This window comes from Balaenoptera musculus, chromosome 10 (genome assembly GCF_009873245.2).
Source record: "Balaenoptera musculus isolate JJ_BM4_2016_0621 chromosome 10, mBalMus1.pri.v3, whole genome shotgun sequence".
In the NCBI taxonomy this organism is placed as follows: Eukaryota; Metazoa; Chordata; class Mammalia; order Artiodactyla; family Balaenopteridae; genus Balaenoptera; species Balaenoptera musculus.
In genome coordinates this window covers 99507624-99533855 of record NC_045794.1, presented here as the reverse complement: position 1 = coordinate 99533855, position 26232 = coordinate 99507624, and the positions used below count along the sequence as shown (strand labels likewise).

General features: G+C 56.5%; 1 protein-coding gene across 4 annotated transcripts in view; it reads left to right on the top strand.

Moving 5' to 3' along the window:
- SHISAL1 (shisa like 1) overlaps positions 1–26232 on the top strand; it is an 81471-nt gene that overhangs the window by 25771 nt on the left and 29468 nt on the right. For all 4 annotated transcript variants that reach the window (XM_036866712.1, XM_036866714.1, XM_036866713.1 and 1 more), the window contains exons 2-4: positions 2398–2493; positions 6092–6305; positions 16995–17312. In XM_036866712.1, the coding sequence (XP_036722607.1) occupies positions 2398–2493; positions 6092–6305; positions 16995–17312 (628 nt within the window). The remainder of the gene's footprint in view (positions 1–2397; positions 2494–6091; positions 6306–16994; positions 17313–26232) is intronic.

The window sequence follows — 26232 nt, the reverse complement described above, 5'->3', positions numbered from 1 at the left end:
TGATGGAATCAAGGCAGGCTTCCTGGAGGAGGTGGCATTGTAACAGCTTCTAAGGTGGTACAGGATTTGGACTCACAGGAAAGAGAGGAGGGCACCCCAGGTGTGAGTGATAGCCCCCCCTCAGTATATGCAGGGCTTTGTAGGGAGTGGGAGCAGCAGGAAGGAGGGCTGGGCACCCGGCAGAGGTGGACCCCCACCCCCACCCACACATTTGTTCAATGAACCCACCAGCTCTCAGACTGGAGCCCCAGCTTAAAAAGTGAGCAACCCCACCCTCCAGGGGCTAGAAGGGCTTGGAATCTGGAGACCTGTCTTGGCCCTCAGCTTCCCCATCTGCGGAATGGGGCCACATGGCAGGGAGGACTCACCTCAGAGGACCTGTCACTCCCCACCCCCACAGTGCATTTTCCAGGACTGATCTTTAGGTTTCCCCAGTACCCTTTCCTAAGCACTTTCAAATGCTTTAATGTCCTTCATCCTCCCAGGAGGGCCCTGAGGGAGGCAGGGAGGAGGCCCAGGCTCAGAGCAATTAAGAAGCTCACAGCCCTTGGGGGCAGGGCTGCTCCTGGGGGAGCAGAGAGGCCTTCGTGGAGAGGTGGGCGGGGCCCTCCCCAGGGGCTGACACCAACATCACCATGAGTAAGCATCGTATTAAGGCGTCCAGGCTTCGTCCATCAGCCCTGCCACCCCCTTTTCTTATTTTGGCTCACCAACCTTCCGAGCAGCACTGACACCCTGGGTGCCTCCCTGCCACCCGTGCTGCAGGTGAGAAGCCCCAGGCCCCAGAGCAGGGGCAGGGCCTGGCCGTGAGCACCCTGTGTTTGGCTGTGAATCTGGCACTGTCTCCTCGGTCCGAAGCTTCCGGCCTCTGGGTTGCCCCCTTGGCTTCCTGCCCTGCCTGCTCGCTACTCAGCAGGATTCAGAGCTGCCTTGGACCCAAGCTGGGGTCCCAGAGCTCTCCCTGATCAGGTGTGCCGTGAGGGTAGAGGGTAGTGCGCAGGACCTTGTTTGGCCTGGAGCCTGGCACATAGTAGGTGCTCAGCAAATTATTCCTCAGCCACATGCAGCTACAACCCTGATGGGGCTCTAGCAGGCCACACAGAGTACACAGAGGACACTTGGTCCTCCTCCCCAGCCTCCATTCCCAAAGCCCCAGCGGGGAGTGGGGCGGGTGGTGATAGTGAGGGAACCTGTCCCTCAGGTTTGTCCCGAGGTTTCAACAACCTGATATAAAGTGGTCACTGAGGGCCAAGGCCCTGCCTTAGGTGGCCTGTTGCTACCCACCCCTCCCCCCATCCTCCACTGGCCTCCCTGCTGCTCCCACCTCAGGGCCTTTGCACCTGCTTCTCCCTCAGCATGCAACACTTCTTCCAATCACCACCATCCATCTCCAGAACTTTGTTATCTTTCCACACTGAGACTCTGTCCCCATGAAACACTCACTCCCATTCCCCCTCCCCCAGCCCCCGGCACCCCCCATCCTACTTGCTGTCTCTATGGACTTGACTGCTTTAGGGACCTCGGATGAGTAGAATCACACAGTATTTGTCTTTTTGTGTCTGGCTTATTTCACTGAGCGTAATGTCCTCAAGGCTGATCCGTGTTGTCGCCTGTGACCGAATTTCCTTTCTTTTTAAGGCTGAGTAATGTTCCACTGTAGTACATGTCACGTAGTGTTTATCCATCATCCGTCGATGGACATTCGGGTCGTCTCTTCCTTTTGCGATCGTGAATCCTGCTGCTATGGACATGGGTGTACAAGTATCTGCTTGAGTCTCTGCTTTCAGTCTTTGGGGTGCAACCCCAGGGACCTCCCAGCCTTTGAACTACTCATCTGTGAGCTGTCAGCCCTGCTCACTAGAATGCAAGCCAGGGCAGGGACAGCTTCTATTGAGTTCCATCTCGAGTCTGTTTGTTTAGTTCATTGCCATGTCCGTAATGCCTGGAAGGTGCCCGCTGGATGCATGCTGGTTGGGGTGGGGTGGGGTTAATGGAAGTCACCGTTAGCGACACAGCAGGGAGACCTGGGTCCCGCCAGCCCCCTGCAGGTGCATGAGCTCACCTCTAATCCCCTCGCTCACCACCGTTCTCACTCCCGTGCCCACCGGCCTCAGCCCGCTTGTTATTTCCACCACCTGAGCCAGCCGTCCTCCTTTGATTAAGTCTCATTTTGCCGTGAAAAGAAAGGGAGATGAGAGTTGACTGGTGGGGGAAGGTCATTCATTCCGGAAGGGAAATTGGATGGCGGCGTTTCCACCATCCACGGCCCGGCCCCTGCTCCCGGCAGACTTGCTTCCCTGCCCGTGCCCGTCCGGCCCTGCCATGGGCAGCAAAACCAGTGTCTGCAGTGCAGACAAAACAGCCCACACCCGGCCTCTCCCGGCTCTCGTTCGACAGGCAGCGCACGACGAATCGATGCAAGCCAAACGATGACCAGTTGTGGCCAGCAGCCCCTGAACGTGCTTGCCGTCCTCTCGTTGCTGATTTCCGCAGGTAGGACCTCCGTGATGCTCGCCAGGAGGCGGGAGGGGGAGGTGGTCCCTTCTTGGTGTCAGTGCTCAGCCGGGCTTCTGGGCGCTGACGGGGGTGCCTGCCCTAGTGGCACCAGCCTCGTGAGGGGCTCATGTTTGGTGCTGTTTGGTGAGAACCTACTATGTGCTGTGCCCCACGTGCCTGCCTCGGGGAGCTCAGCTGGGAGATTCTTGAGGACACTGTGGGGTTAACGGTGGCTGCCGGTAAACCCTGGGAGAAGCCCTTACATGCGGTGAATTCTCTCCTGACCCCAGCAAGTCAAGGTCAGGCGATGTCGTAGTCATCCCATTGTACAGAGGAGGAAACTGAGGCTTGGAGAGGGAACTGACAGCCGGAGACAACACAGCTAGTGTAGGGGCTGGGTTCCAACCCAGACAGAGTGATGCCGGGGCCCCATCTCCCAGCACCCGACCAGTCCCCTAGGCGGGCCCCCTGATCCCAGCAGGGGGGCTTTCACGCTCCTGTTCACAAAGATGAACATAAACCAAGTCCTTCGGCTGCTCCAAAGTGAAGCTGGCCGACTGGAGAAGTGCACCCTACCTCCCGCCAGCAGGGCTGGCCCAGCGCGAGCCCTGGTCTCAGCAAGGTGCCTGCTCTCTCTGTGTCTCTCCCTCTGTCTCCCTCTCTGTATCTCTGTGTCTCTGTCCCCCATCTCTGTCTCCTTCTGTCTCTGTCTCTCTCCTCCTCTGTCCCTGTCTCTGTCTCTCTTTCTCGTGCGTGTGTGCACGTATGCCCTCGTGCCCTCTTGCTCTGGTAGGGCTGCGGACACCGGCCGGCAGCTTTGGGCCCCTTGCCCCTTTGCTGGGGGTCGTGGTTCAGAAGGACGCCATGAAGGGCCCTGGGATGGCAGAGAAAAAGCCAGGCCAAGGCCATGGGTCTGGGGGCCACTGTGCACAGAACTCCTTCCCCGCTGCTTTCTCATGTGGTAGATCATCTTGTCCCCTGGGAGAGAGGAGCTCCTCACCCATTTACAAATGAGGAAACTGAGGCTCAGACCAGGAAAGAGACCTGCCTGAGGCCACATGGTCAGTGGACACAGTCACCTGGCTGTTAAGTGATGGCCACGCAGACCCTGAGCCTCGCAGGTGTGTGTGTGTGTGTGTGTGTGGAGGGGGTGATCAGGGTCCTATCTTGGACGCAAAGACCCTGGGACCCAAGAGAGTGGCTCTCCCCTCGGTGTTCCCTCTCTGCGTGGGCCGGTTTTCCTGGTGACTCAGGACACACTGGCCTCCTAACGACCATCCCTCTGCCCTCGGGCCCCAGGCACAGCCCCAGAGCCGATGCACCCGTGCCTGGAGGCCGGAACGCTGCCCTTTATCTCCACTCTTTCGCTTACACCCTCCCTGCTCTAAGTGGGCCCTACGCTTTGCTGTTCACAAATGCTTCTCGGAGCCCCCAGCCCCCGGGAGACCACTGGTCTTCCATCCTTGAGGGCAAGGAGGCACAGAGAGGCTGTGATGGCCCAGGTGATCCTGTGCGCTCCAGGATTCAGACCAGCTGTCTGGCTCCGGGCCAGGACTCCTTGAGCTCCGGCACGTTCTTCCTCAGGAAGCAGCAGTGGCCTCTTGTCTTCGCACACGGTCAAAGCAGGTGGTGCCAGGGTCCAGGGGTGGCCGGGGTGAGCCACTGGGGACTTCTCCTTATCCCTTCCTTGGCTGGGCCTCCCTCCCCACTTCCATCTCTGCACACCTGGCTCCACCGAAGCCCAGCTCAAAGGCCCCCTCCACCACTCTGCTCCTTCCCTCCCTGGGTCCTGTGGCCTCAGGGCCCCAGCTTGTCTTCTTGACCAGCCTCTGGGTGTTGCTGACACACCGAGCCTCCTGCCTGCGAGTGTGAGCTGACCCCCCGGCAGGGCTTTCTCATCAATCTGGACCGGGGCTGGAATTCGCTTCCTGCCTCTGCCTCTCACCTTTAGCTTCTGGTACGTTGTTCCTCCAGGCCAGTGGGTCCCAAACCAAGTCTATCGGCATCCCCTGCAGAGCTTTCTAAGACTCAGACTGCACCCCCATCCCTAGAGTTTCTGATTCAGAACGTCTGCTGAGGGGCTTGAGAAACTGCATCTGTGACAAGTCCCCTGGGGATGCAGACGCAGCAGATCAGGGACCACACTTTGAGACCGGTGCTCTCAACCTTAGTTTTCTCCTCTGTACAATGGGAATACATGAGATCAAATGAGATGGTGCATCCACCTGGGGCTTCCTTAGTGACCTCTGCATCCATAAGAGGGTCTTCTGTTTCCCAGGGTCGAGGCTGAGAGCTCCCCTGACTCCTGAGAGGCTGAGACCCTTTTCCCGCAGTGATCCTGCCCGTCCCCACGAAAGAGGGTGCTGTACTTTGGGGAAGGGGCCCAGGATTTCACGAAGCCACCCAGGCCAGCCTCGGCGCTCCAGCACATGAGGCCCACCCTGCCACCAGCCAGCGCAGCCCAGCTGGGATCCCCTCGGCAGCCCCTGGCGCTGGGAGCTGTGTGGGCTCGAGTCTAATAACCTCTCAGCAGAGACAGAGCTCTCAATTAACGGAGGCGCTTCTGCAGAACTAGAGCCTTGGTGGTTGGAGAAATGTATTCAGCCTAGGAAGCCCCTTTTCAGCGATACAAATTAGATACAGCAGTCCCTTTTGTGAAGATGCTAATTAAGCTGGAGACAGCGGGCTCCAAGTTTTTTTCCATTGTTATATTTGTTCAGGCTTTCCCTCCTGTTTATCATCATCAGCACGACTAGTAAATACTGTCCTGGGTTTTCAGCATCATCGGTGGCTGAATAGGGGCCTCTGGCCTTGAGCCAGGAGAATGAGGGTCCAAGGCCAGGGCAGCTTTGTCGCCATGAGCTGGGGCCACCAAGGCAGGCCCTTGGGGACCTCCGGGTGTAGGGCATCAGTTTAGTAGAAACCAAGATACGAGGGGACACCGCTTTCTCTACAAGTGGGACCGGGTTCTTGCACCCATGCCACTCACCCCAGGCCAGCCTGGACTCGTTGGTGAGTCCACCACAGTCCGCACAGTGATGGAGGAGTGGAGAGGCTCCTGGACCTTGGATCCAGGCAGGCCTGGGTTGGATTCCTGCTCCACCACCTCTAACCGGCTCAGGTAGGTCACTGTACACCTCTGAGCCTCGGGTTCTTCCTTCTGTAAAGTGGGATCCCAGACCTGCCTGCTAGGATGGCCAAGCGGATTAAATCTGATAGAGCCTGCGAAGCACATAGTAGGTGCTCAGTTAGTGTTGTTTCCTAATTGAGTGCCAGCTGTGTGCCGAGCCCTTGGAGGGGATCCATGTGAGGCTTAAGTTCAGCCCTGCCTGCAAGGAGCTCCCAGTCTGGGCAGCACAGTATAAGCAGGGTGGTAGCCGAGGGGGGCCTGGGAGGTGACAGGAGCCAGAGCAGGCTTCCTGGCAGAGGGGAGGCTCACACTGGACCACAAAGCCTTCCTGGCAAGGGAAGAGGTGGGCAAAACCCTAGAATAGGCCAACCAGGCTCTGCCCGTGGTCCTCATGGACTGGTGGGGGTCTCGGGCCAGCTGGGCCTGAGGAGGGACCCCACCAAACCTGGTGACTGTGTTTTCCAGTCTTGTCCGCGCATTTCCGGGTCTGTGAGCCATACACGGACCACAAAGGCCGCTATCACTTTGGCTTCCACTGCCCCCGGCTCTCGGACAACAAAACCTTCATCCTCTGCTGTCACCATAACAACACGGTTTTCAAATACTGCTGCAACGAGACAGAGTTCCAGGCGGTGATGCAGGCGAACCTCACGACCGGCTCCGAGGGCTACATGCACAAGTAAGTACTGCGCTGGGGCCACAGCCCCACTGCCTTGGGCCCCAGTCAAGTCCGGGTGCCGCCAAAACACCCCAGCCTCCAGGCCAGCTGTTGGGCAACCAGTGCAAGGATGGGTGGACCTGGAAGGAGTCTGGGAAAGTCTTCAGGTGACAGGTTTTCTGACCTGTTCTGCCGTCTGGACTTTAGCCTTCTTATCTGAGAAATGGGCATGTGATACCTACCTCCCAGGGCTGCTGTGGTAGTTAAATGAGGTCAAGGATATGGAAGACTTTCAGGTATGAAAGGTGCTTGGACCTGGAATCCACGGGGCCTGAGTTCCTTTTTCATTCATTATTTGTTCAACACATATTGGTTGACATTCCTGACCCAGAGATTAATCCCATGCAGCCCCTTTCCCTAAGGTGATTAAAACACATGAGACCAGAGCCCTGATGGAGGGGATATGAGTGTAAAGAAAGAGGAGGAGTTTGCTGGTAGAAAAGCAGTGAGAATATGCTAAGTAAAGGCACATAGGATCGAAATAGCATCCACTGATTTCTCTTACTATGAGTGAAACTGAGCATATTTCACATGTTTGAGAGTCATTTGTATTTCTTTTACTGTGAGCTAACTGTTTATGTCCTCTGCCATTTCCTATTGAATTTTTGGCCTTTTTCTTAATTATTCACAGGAACTCTTTACATATGAAGGAAATAGGATGCATTGCAAATATTTTCTCAGTGTGTCTTTGAATTTGTGATGCTTTTTTCCTCATGCTTAATTTTTAATTGTTATGTAATCAAATTGTACCCATTTTTTTTCTTTTATGTCTGGTGGGGTTTGTATCACACAGAGAAAGACTTTCCCAACTCTGAGATTGTTAAAAACCCCCTCGTGTTGTCTTTTACTTCTTTTATGTTTTAATTTTTTGCCTTCAAATCTTTGATCTGTCAGGAATTTATTTGGATGTAAGATTTTTTAAAAATTTGGATGTAAGTAGTCTATTTGGATGTAAAGTAGGAATCCAAATTTATTTTTTTCCCAAATGGGTAGACAGTTATCCTAACAGCAATCATTGAATTGTCCATCTTTTCCTCACTGATGCGAAATGCAAACTTATTGTATACTATAGTATACTAAATTTGAGTATCTGGGTAGATTGTGATGGCTTTCATTGGTCTATTTATACATTTGCTAATACCTCATTGTGTTAATTACTGTTGCTTTTGATGTGTTTTAATGTCTTCTTAGTCTATTCCCCCAGGTCTTTTGTCATACGAACTTCAGAATTGGCTTTTGTAGTCTCCCTGTCAAAAAAAAAAAAATCTAGTTAGTATTTTTTACTGAGATTATGTTAAATTCATAGATTAATTCAAGGAGAATGGACTTTTCATGACGTTGAATATTCCTGTCCAAGAATACAATGTGTCTTTCCGTTTGTTCACATTTTCTCTTATAATGTTTTGGAGTTTTCTTCATATAGATATTGCACGTATCTTTTGTGTTTATTCATATTTATTTCTTTTCAAGCTGCTATTTTATAATGGGGTTTTTCTTCTACTATATCTTCTAACCCAGGGGTCCCCAACCCCCAGGCCACGGATCAGTACCAGTCCACAGCCTGTTAGGAACGGGGTCGCACAGCAGGGGGTGAGCAGCGGGTGAGCGAGCGAAGCTTCATCTGCCGCTCCCCATCGCTTCCCATCACTCACATTACCGCCTGAACTATCCCCCCACCCAGTCCATGGGAAAATTTTCTTCCACGAAACCCGTCCCTGGTGCCAAAAAGGTTGGGGACCACTGTTCTAACCAACTGTTGTTTAAATGATAAAACCTAATGATTTCTAAATATGTATTTTTTTACTCAGCCACCTTACTGAAATTTCTTATCTTTGTAATACTTTTTTCAGCTGATTCTCTTAGGTGTCCGATTATGCCATTTGCAAACAATGATCATCTCATCTCCTTCTTTCCAATTTTTGTGCCTCACTTCTTTTTCTTGTCCAGTTGTGTTGGCTAGTACCTCTAAAACCATCTTTAAAATTGTCAGGCAATCTTGTCTTCTTCCTGACTTTAATGGGGATGCTTCAGATATTTTCCCAGTAAGCCTGAAGCTGACTCTTAGGGTAGATATATTTTTTTCATGGTAAGGAAAAATCCACTTGGAAGGAGTGTTTGTTGAGTGACTGTTGAAGAGATTAGTGGCACCACTGGGAGTGGTGGGGTGGGGGTCTGAGCCTCCATCTCTCTGTCTGATATTGGGGCTTGGATGTTTTGCCACCATGCCACGCTCACTTGGGGGAAGTTGCCTCTTCTCTTTGATCAGGCAGGAGATGCAAATCCCTTGACTATCGTCTGAATCTCTCCTCCTCCCACCAAGGCCAGCTCCCCAGCCTTCCTTCCTCAAATGCACGGGTGCTTCCCCTGAATATCTTGCCATCTGCTCAGACCTCAGAATAATTCTGTGTGAAGTAGTTCAGCAAGCCTTTTCTGTCACGAGGACTGGAATCAAGCCTGGAACTTGACCCAAGCCTTTTATAAGACCAAAGACTAATTCCCTGAGGGAGGAGGGTGGTGCCAGGACTGGGGTTAGGACCCTGAAGTGTTGTCATTGTCAGCTGAAAGCCAGACAGAAGACAGAGGCTTGGCAAGACCGCCAGACTTCTCCAAGGCTCTGGCGACTGGTGTCTGGGATCCTCGTTTTGAAGCCCACAGGTTTCTGTGATCTGCACATTTACACAGGATTCACACGGAATTCTCCATCGTTTCGGCACAGTGGGCCCTGGCTGCAGATAATGAAGAGTTGGACCACAAAACAGAGCCCTTCCCTGGGGAGGCATGGACGCACTGAGGAAGTTTAGCTTGGCTTTTATTCTGGCACCTCGGCAAGCATTTATGGAGCTAGCGGCATGGGGCCGGCTCTGTGCTCAACCCTCTGAAGTCACTTAGCAGCCCACCCTTGGCCCCCGTTACACACAGGAAGGTGAGGCGTGGAGAGGTTGATAACTTGCCCGACTGAGGCAGCCAGTCGGGGTGGAGCTGAGAGCCAGCCTGGGTCCAGAGCTGCTTTAATAAATCTGGGACTTCCACCGATGGAGGGCCTAGAGCAGGGACCCCCACCACGGCCCGGTGGACACCTGGGGCCTAATCCTCCTTTCTGGGGGCTGCTCTGCGCATTGTGAGACCCTGGCCACCATCCAGTAGATGCGGAGCACACCCCCTCCCCACCGACGGGCTGTGACAACCAACCGTGTCTCCTGACGCTGGCAAGCGTGGGGTGCGGGACTCTCCCGGCTGAGAGCACTGCTTTGGAGGGATCCCTCCTCGTTATTCTCCACCGAGCTTCCTGCCACCTCCCTTCCCACAGACGTGGACGGAGGCCCAGAGGAGCTGGGCTGGGCTCCTCACCCAGGCTGTTCTGCTCTCCTGGGCTTCACGAGGGAGGCGTGGTGCTTGGTGTCCTGCATCCGAAAGTGTTGAAGAAGGTGGGAGCCACACAGTCCAGAGGAATGAGCGTTTCCAGACAGAGTTCCCTGCAGCCTGAGTGTGAAATGCCAGGGGACCCATGGGGCGAGGCAGCGGGGACTGGCGGGATGGGATGGGGCCTTGTGGACTGGGGGGCAGAGGGGGAGGGGCTTGGGCTTCCTCTTGAGGGTGCTGAGGGGCCCCGAGAGCTTTAAGCTGGGCTTGTGCTCACGGATGGTGCATGGTACAAGGACCTAGGACACTGCAGAAATCATGAGGATGACCTGGGCAAGACCGGGGCCCCGTGGAGAGGAGAGGCTGGGGTCACCCAGGAGACAGCCAATCCAGAGCTCAGATAAGAAGCCCTGGAGGCCCCCGCTTAGCTGCCTGAGCTGGGGGATCTTGGGGAGAAGGCCTGAGCCCAGGGAGCTGGACCAGGGTCTTGCGTCCAGCCAGAGCTTGTGGCAGAGAGAGGACAACTGGAGGATGGGCCACTGGATGTGAGAGGATAGGTTACTGAATGGGTTGGGACAGGCCTGCCTGGCCAAGAGGTCCTGAGTGCTCCGGCTGTGTGAGGGGAGCCAGGTAAAGTCCACCTCTGGGACCGTCCTGCCCTTTGGAGCTCTGACCCTTCTGGGCAGGATGCCTTTGTTGTCTCAGTAGTCCTCACAGCTACTCTGAGAGGAAGGAAGAAGGGACTGGGCCCAGGCAGGTGAAGTCACCTGTTCCAGCCACAGTCAAGGCCAAGGGACACCAGGGCCCTTGTTCCGGCCAGTGGGCTCTGCCACCCCCAGGTGCATCTAGAAAGCCAGGACTTGTCTGATGCTGGGGAATGTGCCAGACCTCAGCCAAGAGGCCAGGTGTTCCAATATCCCAGAAGGTTAGCACCCACTGGCAGCCCATCTAGATGGACCAGCGCAGCTGTGACCCCCGTTGGGGCTTTATGAAGATGCATGGGGCCTGTCAACAGCAAGGGCTGCCTGACATTGGCCTGCCCTGCCAGTGAATCAGCTGGGAGGCGGGGCTGGTGGCAGGGAAAAGGAGAGTGCTTCTGATGACTTATTTATTTGTGTTTCTCTGGAGGAACAGAATGGTCTGTTTTGGTTCTGGCTGCCTGGCAGAAAGGCGGACAGAGCTAGGGAAGCAACCTCGCCAAGCCTGTTGCCACAGTGAGATGCCACTTCTAGCCACCTGGGCGGAGTCCCTGGCGTTCAGGAGTGTACTGCACACCCTCCCATGCCAGGTTCCGGCTGGGACGCTAGCAGCAGTGACCCCCCAGGGCCCTGAACAAGCAGTGGCAGCATCTATCCAGGGCACAGGGTGGGACGGGGTATATGGGGTCAGCGGTCAGCTGTCTCTGGGGGCAGGGGACATCCCTGTGGCAGAGGGGTCATGTACTAGAGCCTTGTGCAGTGTGTGGGTGTTCCTTCACCAGGCAGATGGGCTGCCGGGGGTGGGAGCCTGGGGCAGGAATTCTCAGAAGACAGAAGGGTCTTCAAGGGCCTCAAAGTGGGACGTGATAGGTTGTCATTCTTCCCTCGGCCACACTGAAACCTCTTTCCTCCAGTAGCTTTCCTTTCCCAGTACCCAGAGGTGGTCCAGCCACACCGAGAGCTGACATGTGGCGGTTGGCCAGGCCTGAGGACCTGAGAATCCCAGTACCCTGGGTCTCCTCTACCTGGGCCCTGTCCTGCAGGCCTTACATCACCGTCAAACATGCTTCAAGCTCTGAATCCAGCTCCTGAGTTGGGTCGGAAGTTTCTGGATGTTCTTGTCAGTTGCTCAGCCCTATCAAGCCCTGTTGGGCGTAAAACATACCTACACACCGTCAGCCTTGTGATGCTGAAGAGGTTCTAGCATCCACGAGGTTTCCTAATCTGAATACACCCCTCCAAGCCAGGGGAAGGGACATACATGAACGTTTACGAGCATTTAGTGGAAGGCAAGGGGCCTTACTTGCCCTGACTCCCTTAATCCGAGTAGAGGTATTTATGAAGAAGGTCCCGCTGGTCTCCCTACACCAGGGCTGAGGCTCAGAGAAGGTGAGAACTTTCCTGTAGTCACAGAGCACACAAGTGGCACAGCAGGGTTTGGGACGGGTGTGTGGGTCATCTGGGCTCAGTTATGCTGAGATAAGGAGCAGCCCCAGAGTCCCTGGGACTCGAGACACAAAGGCTTATTTTTGACTCACACTCCAGGTCTTTCTTGGGTCACCTGGGGCTCTGGGCCGGGAGCATTCTGTGACCCGAGCTGATCAAGCAGTCCTCATCCAGAGCAGGATGTCCCCATGGCAGAGGGGAAAGAGTGATGCTGAAATTACAGGGTAACTCCTAAGCTTCCACTCAGAATCAGCCTGATACTTCTGCTGACGTTTTTTTGGCCAAAGCTCATCACTTGACCAAGGCTGTTACCAGCAGGGCCGGGCCCCGTAAGCAGGCCTGCAGGGAGAACAGTGAATATTTTGGTATTAGTGGACGCTACTTCATTAGCCCCAAGCCCATGCTCCTCCACGGCACTGGACAACCTCAATCCTGCTGTGTGACCTTGGGCAAGTCACTTTGCCTCTCTGGGCCTAGATCTATTGAGCATTCCCTCTGTGCCTTAATCACAGGAGCCAGCACTCACTGGGTCCTTTCTCCTTCAGGCCCGTGTTATCTCATTAAGCCTCATAATTGCACCACCAAGTAGGGCATATTGTTATCCCCATTTTACAGATGAGGAAAGTAAAGCTCGTTTTCCCCAGATCATGGAGAAAGAAGTTTGCCGAGCTGGGATTTGAATCCACACAGGCCTAATCTCTTGGGCCCAGAATTTAGTCACCAGGGTTATCAACTTGTCACACTGACTGACAGGCCTCCCCGTGAGCTGGTTCAGTTATTTTAGGTGAAGTCGACTGAGGGGCCATGAACCATCTCCCAGCCAGCCTGGGCCCAGCTGTGAGCTCTGCAGCTGATGTTCCTTTCTGACACGATGGCCTCAGGAACTCTGTCCTCCGTCCTCAACTGGGGCTGCCCATGGGTGGCGATGGGACCTCCATCTGGCCTCCACCGGCTGACATACCTGCTCCTGTTCCCAGAAGGTATTCAGTGACATTCCTCCATCAGAGAAGGTTTTGTTTACTGCTTGGGAAGCAGCAAAAGAATCTGAATCATTAAATATTCCAAAAGATACTGAAAAATTGCTATCTGTGGCTTTGGCTGGCTTCACATCTTGCCCCATAAAACAGCCTCTATTTTCTCTTCTGCCCTTTATAAAACACCCACACACACACTCAACAAAGACCCCTGCATCTGGATGAAATTAATTTCCAGATTACATTTTTAAATTAGATTTAAAAAACCAGAATGCTTCCAGCCAGGCAACCATGGAGAGGGCAGGCCCTGGAAGGCAGGGAACTGCCTGGGGATGGCGTCCATGGCCCAGGCTTCCCAGCCGGCTGCCGCCTCCAGGGTGGCCTCCCTTGCAGGGCAGAGGGAGTCAGCAAACGTGGCACCTCCTGCGGGTGTGCCCCTCCCTTCTCTGAGCTGGGGGGGCGGGGTGTGGTGAGATCATGGCGGTGAGATCATGGGGGGTGCTACCACCCCCCAAACCCCATGCCAGTTACAGCAAGCTGGCTGCAGAGGCCGGCAGGCTCAGCAGTGCCCATGCACACCATGATGATGACACACTGAGATGCAGGATGCTATTGGTGGGGAGGTTGGGACCTGTCCGCAATTCCTGGTAGAGGATGAGCCAGGACAAATGGGCCAAGCAGATGTGGGGAATTCCTGCCCGGACATCTATCTTAGACTTGACCTTGGGATTTCCCCAAAATTCAGCACACTCTGAGGTCAGATAGACCTGCGTGTAAATCCCAGTGCGGCCACTCCCCAGCTGTGTAGCCTCTGGCCACTGACTTTGCCTCTCTGGGCCGCATTTCCTCATCTGTAAATTAGGGATACTGGCTCCTAACTCACAGTATTGTTGCAAAGATTCGGAAACACAAGGCACGGGCACGTTGTGATTGCTAGTATCACTATTAACTACTAGAGAATATGCATAGAGAAGGTAAAGTCTAGTGAAAAAGTTATTACTATCAAGGCTGCCACTGACACCATCTCGCTATAAGCACTCAATATATATTAGCTTAAGGAACATTGAAAGCAGCCCCAGGCCGAGCATTGAACTCTGACCCTGGCCCCAAGGAGCTCTGATCTCGAGGTGCAGACAGTCCTACAAGACAGCAAAGACAACACAATGTGTTCTGGGAAGCCCGGTGGCTTTGGGAGCCCAGGGGAGGGATTGGACTTAACACAGGACGTCAGGGAAGGCTTCCTGGAGGAGGTGATAGCTGCGCTCAGACATGGGGGTGGGGCCAGCTGCCTGCACAGGAGGTAGGGAGCAAGTTCCAGGCAGGGGAGCAGCATAGGCAAAAGCCTGGAGGCGGCTTGTCTGCCCAGAAAACATGGGTGGCACCTGCCTTAGGCGGTATGGTGCAGCGGTTAAGAGTGTGTGCTGTGGAGCTGGATTGCTGGGTTCAAATCCTGGCTCTGCCACTTAATGGCTGTGAGCTCTTAGACAGTCTCTTAATTCCTCTGAGCCTCAGTTTCCATCTCTGGGATGGGGATGATGGCAGTAATGCTTCCTTCCATGTGTGTTTTGAGTGTCGTCGGATGAGCTAAGACGTGTAAAGCATTTAGAACAATGCCCACCAGCTGCTGCTTTGGTTGCTGTTATTATTTCTTAGTCCTGATGGTTTAGGCCCAGCCGTGTCCAGCTCCCACCCCCAGCTGGCGTCGTGGACTCCCTCTCTCAGTGTGGCAGCATCTGCAAACAGCTGCCCCTGCTTCTCCCTCCCCACCCTCTCCCTCAGCGCCCGTGGCTGCCGCCATGGGAACCACCAAGGAAAAGCCTGATGCTTAGAGCAACTCCGGGGGGCAACAGAGGAGGCTGGAGAGGGGGTGCTGGGGAAAGCAGGGGTGCCAGGGGCCGAAGCCAGGCCCTCCTCCCCTGTCCACGTAGACTCCCGCCTCGGCGTGCCAGACAGGGCTGCTGGCCTCTGTTCCCTGGCAGGCATTCACACCTGGATATCTCCAAGTGAAGCTAGCTTCCCCTTGAAATGAGGCAGCTCAGGGGGCTGGGGTGGGGGGGCCTGGCAGGCAGTCATTCACACCTTAGTATGAACAAGCCCCTGGGACGGCCGCGGGCCTCATGGAGGTGGTGGCTGGAGATGAAGCTGCAGAGGGATCCAAGGTGCCGTGATGCGGAATTGTTGGGTCACTCATTCCTCAAGCAGATACTGAGTCCTAAGCACCTGCCAGTACGTGCCTGCTCTCGGGACACACAGAACCTCCCCTCGGGGAGCCCCCAGCCAGTGTGGGGAAGGAAGGTGTTCCGGGCAGAGGGCACGTGTGGGCGAAAGTCAGCCTCCCCAGCCTGGCCCCAGCCCTGGTAGGGGGCTGGAGGACCCAGAGGGGAGCGGCGCCCATCTCACTGCAGAGGCCAAGGCTGAGCAGGGGTGAACCCAGCTGGGAAGATCCAGAGTCTGGAAACCGAGACCGGGAGGGGCTTCACATCATCTCCTCCAGACCCAGAGACGCACGGGCATCCTCCCACGCCACACAGCAAAGTGAGGCCAAGGAGAAACCAGAGCCAGGGCCTCCTGGCTCCACACCCGTGCCCCCCGGCTTCAGACAGCATCCAGAGGGACCTTTTGAGGGGACCCAGGACACCGAGGGGCCTGTCTGCTGAGAGCCAGGGCGGGTCCCCCCCAGGGGGCAGCGAGGCTGGACACTGGCTTTGCCTCCTCTTTGCCACCCGCCAGCTCACACCCACCTGAACAGATGCCCGCAGCAGGGAGCAGGCGGAGGTGGCATTTGAGTGACTAATAAATCGGTCCCTTAAACAACCGCAGTCCCGGGCGAGCACCGTTTGGAGCTCCGCTGGTCCAGCCGCAGTGGTGAGGCCAGGAAATGGCCCTCCCCGGGCACCCGGGAGAGACTCAGACCCTGGCCTGAGCGGGAGGATATACCCAGACCCTGCCAGCATGGCCCCGGGTGGTGGCGGGAGGGTTTGAGGGGCACTCAGGCCAGAGGAAGGGCCCAGCAGTTTCCAAGAGGCAGTGGGAGTCAGGCTGGGGACGAAGGAGGGGGTGGGGGGACAGAAAGCGGTGGCCGGGCAGAAGACGCAGCCTGTGCAAAGGCCCCGTGACCCAGTGAGCTCCTCGGGGGGCAGCCAGCTTCCCTTCACTAAGGGGCATCTGCAGCTCAAAACCACCCCCATCATCTCTGCTTCTGGGGGGCAGACTGGCCCTCAGCGTGGAAATGTTGGGTGAAGGAATAAAAGAGCCGATGTCGGGGGCCCAGAGACCCCCAGCCGTGCAGTCTGGGGGTGCCTGGTGGAGAGGACTGTGGGGAGCGGCCTGAGGGTGGGTGTGAAAGGCACGTGGCTGGTGGTGCAGATGCACCCGTGTCTGGTTCGTGGGGTGTGGGGAGGGCAGCTGAGCGGATGCCCTGATTCCCGGGCTTCCGAGAGAGGGAGCGCGATGGAGCAGGCTGGAAGGGAGCGGCCCCAGGGGGCAGATGCCCTGGCTGAGTGCCACGCAGAACTTGGGGGTGTGAGGCGGCCCAGGGTGGATGCCGAGGGGCGGGAACTTGGGTCAGTTTGTCCTAAGACGACAGACTTCCTGCATTTGCCCTGGGTCCAGAAAGATGGGGAGGAGCTGGCAGGGGAGGGGAGGAGATGACGAGGGATGCCAAGAGAGCCTCCTAGGTGGCCGGAGTAGCATAAGCCAAGGCCAGGAGGGTGGGCAAGCGGGAGGTACCCGCGGGAGACAGCTGGCAGGTCTGGGCGTAGCGCCCATGTCGGGGGGGGGGGGGCAGGAGGGTGAAAGTAGGGGCCACCACAACGCAAGAGCCCCAGATGCCCAGCAGAAAATTTCTTCCAGAGGGCCTAACAGCGTGAGGCCCCCTGGGCTCCCGGCCCAAGGACTTGGGGCCTTGGAGGGGATGCTCGAGGGACAGGCCCAGGGCAGTGGATTCCAGGCATCTGGGAGGGGGCAAACAGGGCGGGTGGGGGAGAGGAAAGTGGGGAGTGGGCATGAGAAGAGGGAGCTAAGATCCCCTGCCCCCGAGAGGGGTTCACCTTCCTCTCTGAGACCCCGAAGTAGCCCCTGTGCCACGTTTCCTAATCAACCCCCCTGATTAACTCCAGCCCCGGCGGGGTGGCTGTCCCGGCCTCTCTCAGCCTCTCTCCGTCTTCCCGCAGCAACTACACCGCCTTGTTGGGAGTGTGGATCTATGGCTTTTTCGTGCTGATGCTGCTGGTCCTGGATCTTTTGTATTACTCGGCAATGAACTACGACATTTGCAAGGTTTACCTGGCACGGTGGGGCATCCATGGACGGTGGATGAAACAGGACCCCAGGCGGTGGGGGAACCCTGCCCGGGCACCCCGGCCAGGGCAGCCGGCGCTGCAGTCCCAGCCTCCGCCGGGTCCCCTGCCTCAAGCCCCCCAGGCCGCACACACGCTGCAGAGAGAGAGCCACAGCCCGCCGCTGATGAGCTTCCAGGGTTCGTCTGCCTGGTGAGTGGCTGCGATCTCTTGTCTTTGACGAGCTTGGAAAATACCAGATCATTATTGCTGCTGTGATTGGCTTGTCAATTACCGGATGATTTGCTTATCTTATGTGCCAAGAAAGATGTGAAGTGGCTCATGGTAACAACGCGTGCCTGGACAGAAAAGCCGAAATGAAAGGTTGAAACAGAGCTTAGAAACAAAGCTTGCAAGTTTATTTTGCTTAGATTCTGGTGTGAGAGCTGTTGCCACTGAGCATGAAGTGGAGTTGTGAGTTTCCTAGCTGCCGAGGCAAAAAGGGAAATTGGATGGCTTCCCAAGTTTTCACAGTCTGGTCAAAGGAAGCAAGTCGATCTGTCAGGGGCTGAGGGAGAAGCTTTTTTTGGGCATGAAATTTGAAAATAAGTATATTTATTACTGGGCTCCATCGTGCATATATGTTGAGTCACAGAAAGGCATCTGAGGGTGATGCAGGCAGGCTGCTCAGTGATGGCTCAGGGGAAGGGAAGGAAGCCGGTCAAGGAGGTGGGATCTCGGCTGGCCTTAAAGAGTGGCTACCCCAGCAGAGCCTGGTTACCCTGCCCCAGGGGCGAGTTCATGATTTCCTGGAAATGGACAGACTGCCACTCTCATGTCTGTCCATCTCCAGTCTGGTGGGAGGCAGAGAATAACCTAAGCTGGGGGTCCCTGGGCGGTGCAGAGCTGGAGGGAGAGAGGAGGGGTCTGTGCATTTTGGAGCAGGAACCCACTGTGTGGCTGGCCAGCACCAAGAACAGGCATCAGCCCCTGGCAGGAGCCAGGCTGCGTGCAGATGCTCAAGTCCAGGGCTCGGGTGTAGGGTTCAGCTGCTCTGCAGGGGCTGAGCCGCAGCCATGGGCACACAGGGCACGGGGCACATCTTCCCAGGACACCACAATACTGAGCCCAGCCTGCAAGATCCAGGTGCAGAAACCTACAACACAGTGATCCCTGCCAAGCCATGAATTTTGCAAGCAGCCCAACCCAGGTTCAAGTCCCAGCTCTGCCAGTTACCAGCTCTGTAACTTCAGGCAAGCTCCTTCACCCTGTTAACCTTCCAATCCTTGTGAAGAAGGGGAGAGTAAGAACGCACCCCCCACCCCCGCCACCCCACCCCCACCATCCTGAGGATCAAACAAAATGCCCGGCACATAGTAGGTGCTCAGTTAACCATTGCTGCTTCCTTGCTGCAGATGCAACCAAGCTAGTTCATGATCGTTTAAGTAGCTAACAGATAGTGACCTTTTCCATCATGAATGACTTAAATAATTAATAAGATACACTTAAATCAGCTTGTGCTTACTGATCTAATAACTGCCCCATCTGTCATGCAGGAGGCAAAGACACAGCCTTGCTCAGCTCAGCGGGACAAATGTGGACTGAGCGGGTCCTCTGGGCGGGGCCCCCGAGCCAGGCTCCTGGTGGTGTGGAGGTGATGGGTGGAGGAGAGGCTGCTCTTCACCTTGAGGAGGGGGGAGGGGACACACAAGCCCACCCAAAGCTACAGACCATGAAACAGCTGTTGGTTCCGCCCCAAAGGTGTGGTCTCCTGAAATGTGGGTCTCGCACAGCAGACACACCCGGGGTGTTTGTCAAAATAAATTCCTGGGTCTCAGCCAGAGCCTCCTAACCAGGAATCTCTGGGGGTGATGCCTGTAGGTGCTACAGTTTGAGAACCACTGGAAAACTTCATTACCAGGAGCCAAGTGTTTCGAGAGCTGAGACTCTACCATGTAAACGAAGGTGCCCCCCACCCCCTGCCATGTTCTTGACAAGACATGTGATGTGAGCCAGCCCTTAGGGGCTGTTGCCGTCCTGCCTGCAGAACCCGGGGTGGTTTGCTTGCACGGAGAGGGACCACGCTGGTCCATTTCTGAGTCGCTGCGTCTGGCCCTAACAGATCTCATTCTCCCTTGCTGTTAACCCTTGCCTGTCTCTGAGGTCTCCCCCTTTCCATATTGCACACATTGTTCACCTACTGTGTACCAGGCCCTGTGCTGTGCGATCCAGATGGGGTTCAAGGACATCAGCTATGGAGAGGAAAGAGCATGCAAGCCTGTTGGGATTGCACGTAAAGTCTGGGTTCATGGCGTCTTCATGAGAGGCTGGGCTCCCAGCCCACGGGCTCTGCCCTCGGTACGGGTAGACGTTTCGTTTCCGAGCTCAGAGCCTCTTTGTGTCCTCCTGGTTCTCATATAGGCAGACTCAGAATGGGGTTTCCATCACCATATGAGTCTTCGTACAAGAACAAGCATCAGGAACGTGGAAGGATGCAATGGGGGTTAGGGGATCCCCAGGTGCCGCCCAGCTCCCATTCTGCCCTCCGCACTCTGTGTGACCTTGGGCCGGGGACTTCCTGCTTGGGCTTCCTTTTACCAGCCGAAGGGAGAGGGGATGGACTTTGAGACCAGAGCAGACCTTCACCTCGCTGGGCCTCCTGGTGGGTGCCCATGGTTCCAGCAACATCTGCTGAGCACTTGCTGTGTTCCGGGCCCTGTTGGCATGCTTTCATTCTCGCTACGACCCCGGGGGCTAAGTGCTGGAAGCACGGAGAAGCTTTCCCGAGGAGCGCAGCCAGTAGGGTCAGTACGTGATGGGGGTGGAGGAGGTGAACAGTTGGCTCCAGCTCCTGCCCCACTGCCCCTTGCTTCCAGCTCCCCGCCCTCTGTGCCGGCAGGAATCCCTCCCCTTCCCGTGTGTGTACCTGCCTTCCCTTTCATTGTTTGGTTTGGCTGAAGTTTCCCAAGCAGCCACTACCCCACCCTGGCTCTGTGCTGGGAGCTGGGGACACAGAAGCAAGTGGGGCAAGCGAAGACATGGGTAACCGTCACAGGATGATGGGGTACAGCCCGGGGGGGTGCAGGCGGGATGAGGGGCACAGCCAGGCCGCGGGCCCCAGCAGTCTGAGGTTAAACAAGCCTTGCCTTGTGGACAGGAGGGGAGGTGGGGCTTCTCAGGCAGGTGGAGGTCTGAGACCAGGTGCGGTGGTGGGTGTGGTCATGCGTGATGTCGAACTGGGGGTGGGGGGAGGGTGGAGAGTCGGGGCAGGAGGGTTGTAATCAGTGTTTCTCCCAGAACAAGAGCTAGAGTCTGTGCTGCTTTACTCCAAATTGTCACCTGGATCTTCCAAACACCCACGTTCCAGCCCCGAGGCGTCGCTGAGATGCGTCTCCTTGAGCACGAATCCCATCAGCCGCTCCCCAAGGGTTTCTCTCTCTCTGTCTCTCTCTCTCTCTCTCTCTCTCTCTCTCTCTCTCTCGCTGTTGCTCTCACTCTTTCTACTTTCATCTCCAGAACTCTTCAGCCTTGTGGCCTTGCTCTCTTTCTCCCCTCCCCCCATCCCAGCTCTGTATTAGGTGGATGATCCCAGCTTCTCCAGCTCCTGGAGGCTCCTCCATTCCTGGCCCAGGGCCCAGCTTCTTCCCTGGGGAGAAGGACCAGAGTTCTTCCTCTTGGAAGAGGGGCCAGGGGGGAAGAGGGTTGCAAATGCACACTCAGCACCTTGGTTCCTGGAGTCCCCATCACGAGGTGCATTCCTCTTCTGGGGTCTCCACGTGCCTGTTTTGAGCCCTTATTTGGGGATGGGGAACTCTGGAGCCAAGATCCAGCCCTGAACGACTCCAGGGGAGACTGAGGCAGGAGGCTTATCATAGGCACCCCGGAGGGGAGACCCAAGGATGCTGCAGCTGCCCGGTCCAGCGGCTGGGAGCAGGTACTAGACCTGGACGTCTGGCAGTGGACTGGACTGACCTCGGCGCCCCCAGCTGAGTCCTGTGAGGGGCCAGGCACCTAGCAGGGCTCAGCGAACACTCCGCAACCCATGAAGGAGGCTGTGGGCGCTGCTCCCTGCACCCTCCTCCAGGCAGCCGGCATTGATCTACTCAGTGTCAGGCACAGTGTCAGGCACAGAGACACAGGAAGAAACAAGACCAGAGGACCGGAAGCAGAAGGCAGTAGCCGTTGCTCAGAGCCGGCCATGTGCCCGGCGCCCGTCACTGGCTCCGTCAGCCAGGTTGGCACCAGTCAGCCATAACGCCATCAGCCTTCTTAAGTGGATATTTTTAGCGTTATCATCACTGTTGGCATTATCAGAAGCAGCACGTCTGTTTGGGCCGGGAGTCAGATGGCTCAGGTTCAAGGCCCACCTGTGCCACTCAGAGGCTCTGCAACCTTGGGCAGGCCGTTCCACCGGCCCCTGCCTCAGTTTCCCCATGTAAATAGCAGGGGTCATAATCATCCTGAGAATTAAACGGGCTGATCCTTGTACAGGTCTGGTACCTGGTCCTCAAGTGCCGGCGATTCTTGAGTTCATTTCACATTTGGGTAAATAAACGTGGTAGGGGTCCTGCCCTGCCAGGGTTGATGGGGGTGGCGGGAACAGCATTCACCCCATGCCCCACACAGGCCAGCCACGTGCCGCTTGTTTTGTAGGGCTGTTGAGCCCCATGTTCAGATGTGGAAACTGGGGGGCTCGGAGGAGTTCATTGACTTGCCCAGGTCAGCCAACGAAGGGGAGGCTGACGCAGGGTCCCGCCCCAGGGCCGGTGGCCTCTCTGCTGAGGCTCGCAGAGCCTCTGGAGAGGTGGCCTCATCCACGGGAGGAGGAAGGAACCTCTTCGTCAGAAGCTTCTCCGGGGACGCGTGGACTGAGGCAGCCCCCAAGCTGCCACTGAAAGAGCAGTATCGGAGGTCGTGCATCAGGGGCGCTGCATCTCAGAGCAGTGCCTGCCTCCGTGGTCCCCGCAGACCCACACTCCTTCCATCCCCATCACCGGAAACGCCATTTCCTTGCTGCCTAAACTGCATCACCACTCAGGATAGCATTGTGGTGCCCCTGCCTCGGAGCCCACAGTCACTGAGTTATGGACCCGGCCTGGATCCGGGGATGGGGAGGTGCGATCCGAGGGGATGAAGCGCAGCCGCTTTCAGTTAATTTCACGGAGAAGCTGGCTTTCCCTTCATTTAGCACATAATGACCTCGCACTGCAAAGTTTTCTGCTAAAGCCCCATGGGCTCAGTCTCCCCTGTTGCCCGCACCTCTGTGGCTCATTGCCTCCCGGAAAGTGGTGACAAGGTGCCCTGCTTTTTTGCTCATAATGTCTCCCTTGCTCACTTGACACGCTCTGGTTTTCTCCCCACCTCGGCCCTCGCCGCACCCCTGCCGGCTCCCAGGCAGCAGGAGGGCAATTCCAGGTTGTGCTCCTCCTTCCTGCCACCCTCCCCTGCCTCTCCCTCCACCTGACTTTCTTTTTGCCCCAGCTCCGGGTCTACCTCCTGGTGAACCACATCTCTATTATTGTGCTACAGTTCCCCGGGGCTGGAACCTACGCCCACCGCAGGCATCTTGTCTCTGGTGTTCAGGGCACATAGTAGGTGCTCAGCAAATGCCATTTGATTGACGCAGCAGCGACAGAGCTGGAGCCAGCCCTGCCACGTCACCCTAACCCTCAGGCTGCGTGCTTTATTGCTAGAGCCCCCCTAGGGGTGCAGTGGAGCTAAAGGAGAAAAGGGAGGCGGCCTGGGGTGCTGCAGGTACCACCCAGGGTCCTCACTGCAGCTTCAGGGAGAGGGGTCCCCGAGGCACGGTGTCATCCCAGCTGCCTCGAAGCTTGTGTGCGTCATTGTCGCTGTTACGGGCCCAGGGGAGCAAGCAGGGTCTCCAGGTCAGACACATCTGGCTTTGAATCCCAGCTTGACTCCTCAAGACCTGTCTGACCCTCAGTTTCCTCATCTGTAAAATGGGGACAATCACAGCCTCACCTCACAGGGAGGTCTCAGGACAAGATGAGGTTCTGGCTGCCCTCTCAGGACCCCAGCCCCCGTTGTCCCTGCCTCACTCCCTCTGGTTTGTCCCACCTCCCCATCGCCCGAGAGGGTTTCAGCTCCTAACCTGGCCCCCAAGGCCCTCGCCAGCCTATCTCACTCTCTCTGAAGCCTCAGGCTGCTGCTCACCTCCCTCTAAGACGCACGGGAGCAAGTCGAGCGCTGGGAACCATGGTTACACTTACAGTTTAGACTCCCTCCCCCCCGCCAATCATTATTTCCCTTGGTCCTTGTAATTCCCACCCTGGGAACTGAGCTGCACAGCTTTACCATCCCCTTTTACAGATGAGCAAACACAGGCCCAGAGAGGCTAAGTGACTTGCCCACGGCCACACAGTAAGTCCATGGACTTAAGCCAGGGTCTCCATAGTCCAAAGTCTCTCGGAACTAAGTACAACCCTGAGCCAACTGCCACAGCCCCTGCCAACCTCAGAGCCTCACACCCCACAGCAGGATAGGACTACAGGGGCTTCTATCTTCCCCACCAAGGAAAGCTGTGCAGTCTTCCCCTCCCACCTCATCCCTCATCCCTGCCTCACACCTTCCATTCGAGGCCTGGTTCCCCTCCAGCTCTTGCTGATTCACACCTCCCTGCTTTTGCACACAATTCTCTTCCCAGAATGCTCTTCTTCCACATCTCCCTAAGGAACTCCTATTCATCCTTCAAAACCTTCCCTGAGGTCAGGGTCCCTGGTCAGGCCTAGAGGGCTGGGTGGGGAGCGAGAGATGGGGTGGTGACTGGAGGAGAGACAGGAGGCTGCCCAGCCCCCAAGCCTTCCCAAGGGAAAATTCCTGACTGGGCCTGGGAAGGGGGTTGTTCGTGTATCTCAAACTTTAATGGATATTCAATCCCCCAGGGTCCTGTTAAACTTGCAAATTCTGACGTGCATGGTCTGGGGTGGGCCTGGGATTCTGCATTCATAGACAAGCTCCTGGGAGATGCTAATGCTGCCAGTCTGGGGACCAGCCCTTGACTAGAGGACAGAGCCGTGGCCGTTAGAGCTGGGAGCTTCTCTGTAAGGCAGGCTGCCTGACTTCAGGGCCCAGATTGGCAGAAGGAGCCCTGGAGGCCTGGGGGGCTGGCTGGAGTCCAGCGGGGATGCTGAATTACCTGGTCCCCTGGGCAGGAGAGGAGCAGCTCCCCCTGGTCCACCTGGCCAGCCAAGAAAGCCTCCAGCCAGGGAGGGGCTTGTTTGCAAGGAAGTGTCCCATCCCTTGAGAGAACAGCCACAGTAACATGAAGTGCCCAGAGGACCCAGAAGAGCCCACGATGAACTGCAGGGGAGGGAGGAGTCAGGGCATGCTTCCTGGAGGAGGAGGCGATGTTGCGCCAGAACTGAGGAGGTAAGGGGAGGTCACCTGGTTGGCACACAATGGAAAAGTCACCTTGGACAGAGGGAGCAGCTTGAAAAAAGGCCCCGGTGACCCTTGAAATCACATGACTTTTGCAGATTTCGTGTGGGAGAACCAGACATTCTTTCCTGGTGTTCGTTCGGGGGCTCCTCTCTCAGCCCATCACCCTCCCACCTCCTCCCTCCGCCACCTAGAACCCTCCCAGTTCATTGCAGAACTCATCCGTGCCTCCCCGTGGGGTCCCTGGAGTTCACCCAACCCCAGAGCCTCCCCCCTGGCAGAGCCCAGGCGTCACTTTTTTGCTGGCTCTGCGGCCAGAGTTTCTGGTGTGTGGTTTCTGCAGGGACACCAGCCAACAGCGAGAAATTCCAGAAAATTAGGAGACAAAGGGAGAGGACCAGGTATCTTCTTTCCTTGGCATCACATCAAATACCAGGGAGGCCTCCGTGATTGGAATTCAGAAAACAGTGAATGTCCCAAGTGGGGCTGGAGTTTCAAATGCTTGGGGCTTCCAGCTGGATCAGGACACTCTGGCCCTGTCCCCTCCGACCCCTGTCCTTCCCGGCTGGGCCCTGGCTTCCTCCCACCCGGCCTAGTTGATACAGGAAGGCACCCTCTGCCAGCTCTCCCTGTTTTCGTCTTGTTCACACGGCTTTGGTGAAAACCCAAGTGAGTGTTTGTTCATTAGGGCTGCTCCACGACCAGGGGGTACCATGAGGGATGAGGGGTGACAGAAAGTCCAGACCAGAGGCCTCACTTGCTGTGTGTCCTCAGATGAGCCGCTGGCCCTCTCTGAGTCTCAGTATCTACTCTGGACAATGGTGATGAGAGGTGAAGGAGGGCACATGGAAAGGCCCAGCCCAGGGCTGAGCACACAGTAGGGCTACAGGGAGCGTTGATCCTATTCCTGGGGAACGTCCCTTCACCCCACACCAGCTGGGCTGTCCCTCCTTACCCTGGAGAGGGCAGAAAGCCAGACTTCTCAGTGGAGAAGAGCCGGCAGGGGGATGGGGGGGTACGGGGGCGGGGCGGTTAGCTCAAGAGGGAACACTTGGGTTTGGTGCTGGGGAATGAATTTAAAATAACAGCAACCCTTGAGCACGGGTGCAGCCGGGTGTCATTCCAGCACTCAGATCGGGTGCCCTATGTTCCTGCCCCAGCCCTGCTAGAACATAAGAATGAGGGTTTCGTTTGCTTGATTCAATGCCTCCCTCCCAGCTCCCAAACACTTATTTGACAAATCCTCATTTTACAGACAAGACAACGAAGGCACAGAGAGGTTAGGTAACTGGTCCAAGGTCACCCAGCTGGTCACCTGCAGACTCAGCACTTGAACCCAGGCAGTCTGCTCCACCCCAGGCTGTCAGGGCCGGGTCTTCAGCCTGGTCCCCTTGGCCAGGGAGCCGGATGAGAGAAGAAGGCAGGAGTCAGGAGACAGAGCTTGAGGACCTCTGCATGCCCCTGAAGCCTTGGGCAGGGAACCCCTGAAGCCTTGGGCAGGGAACCCCTGAAGCCTTGGGCAGGGAACCCCTGAAGCCTTGGGCAGGGAGCCCCTGCTGCAGGCTCCAGCCAGGGCAGGGCCAAGGGCAGGGGGAGGGGCCAGGAGGAAGACGGGGTGTAGGGTCCAATTCTGGTCCAGAGAGGGGCAGGGATGGGAGCCGATCTCCCCCACTCCTATCCTGCACCAGTCTCTGAGTTGGGCACCTGGACACACAGTCAGACTGACTCAGGTGCA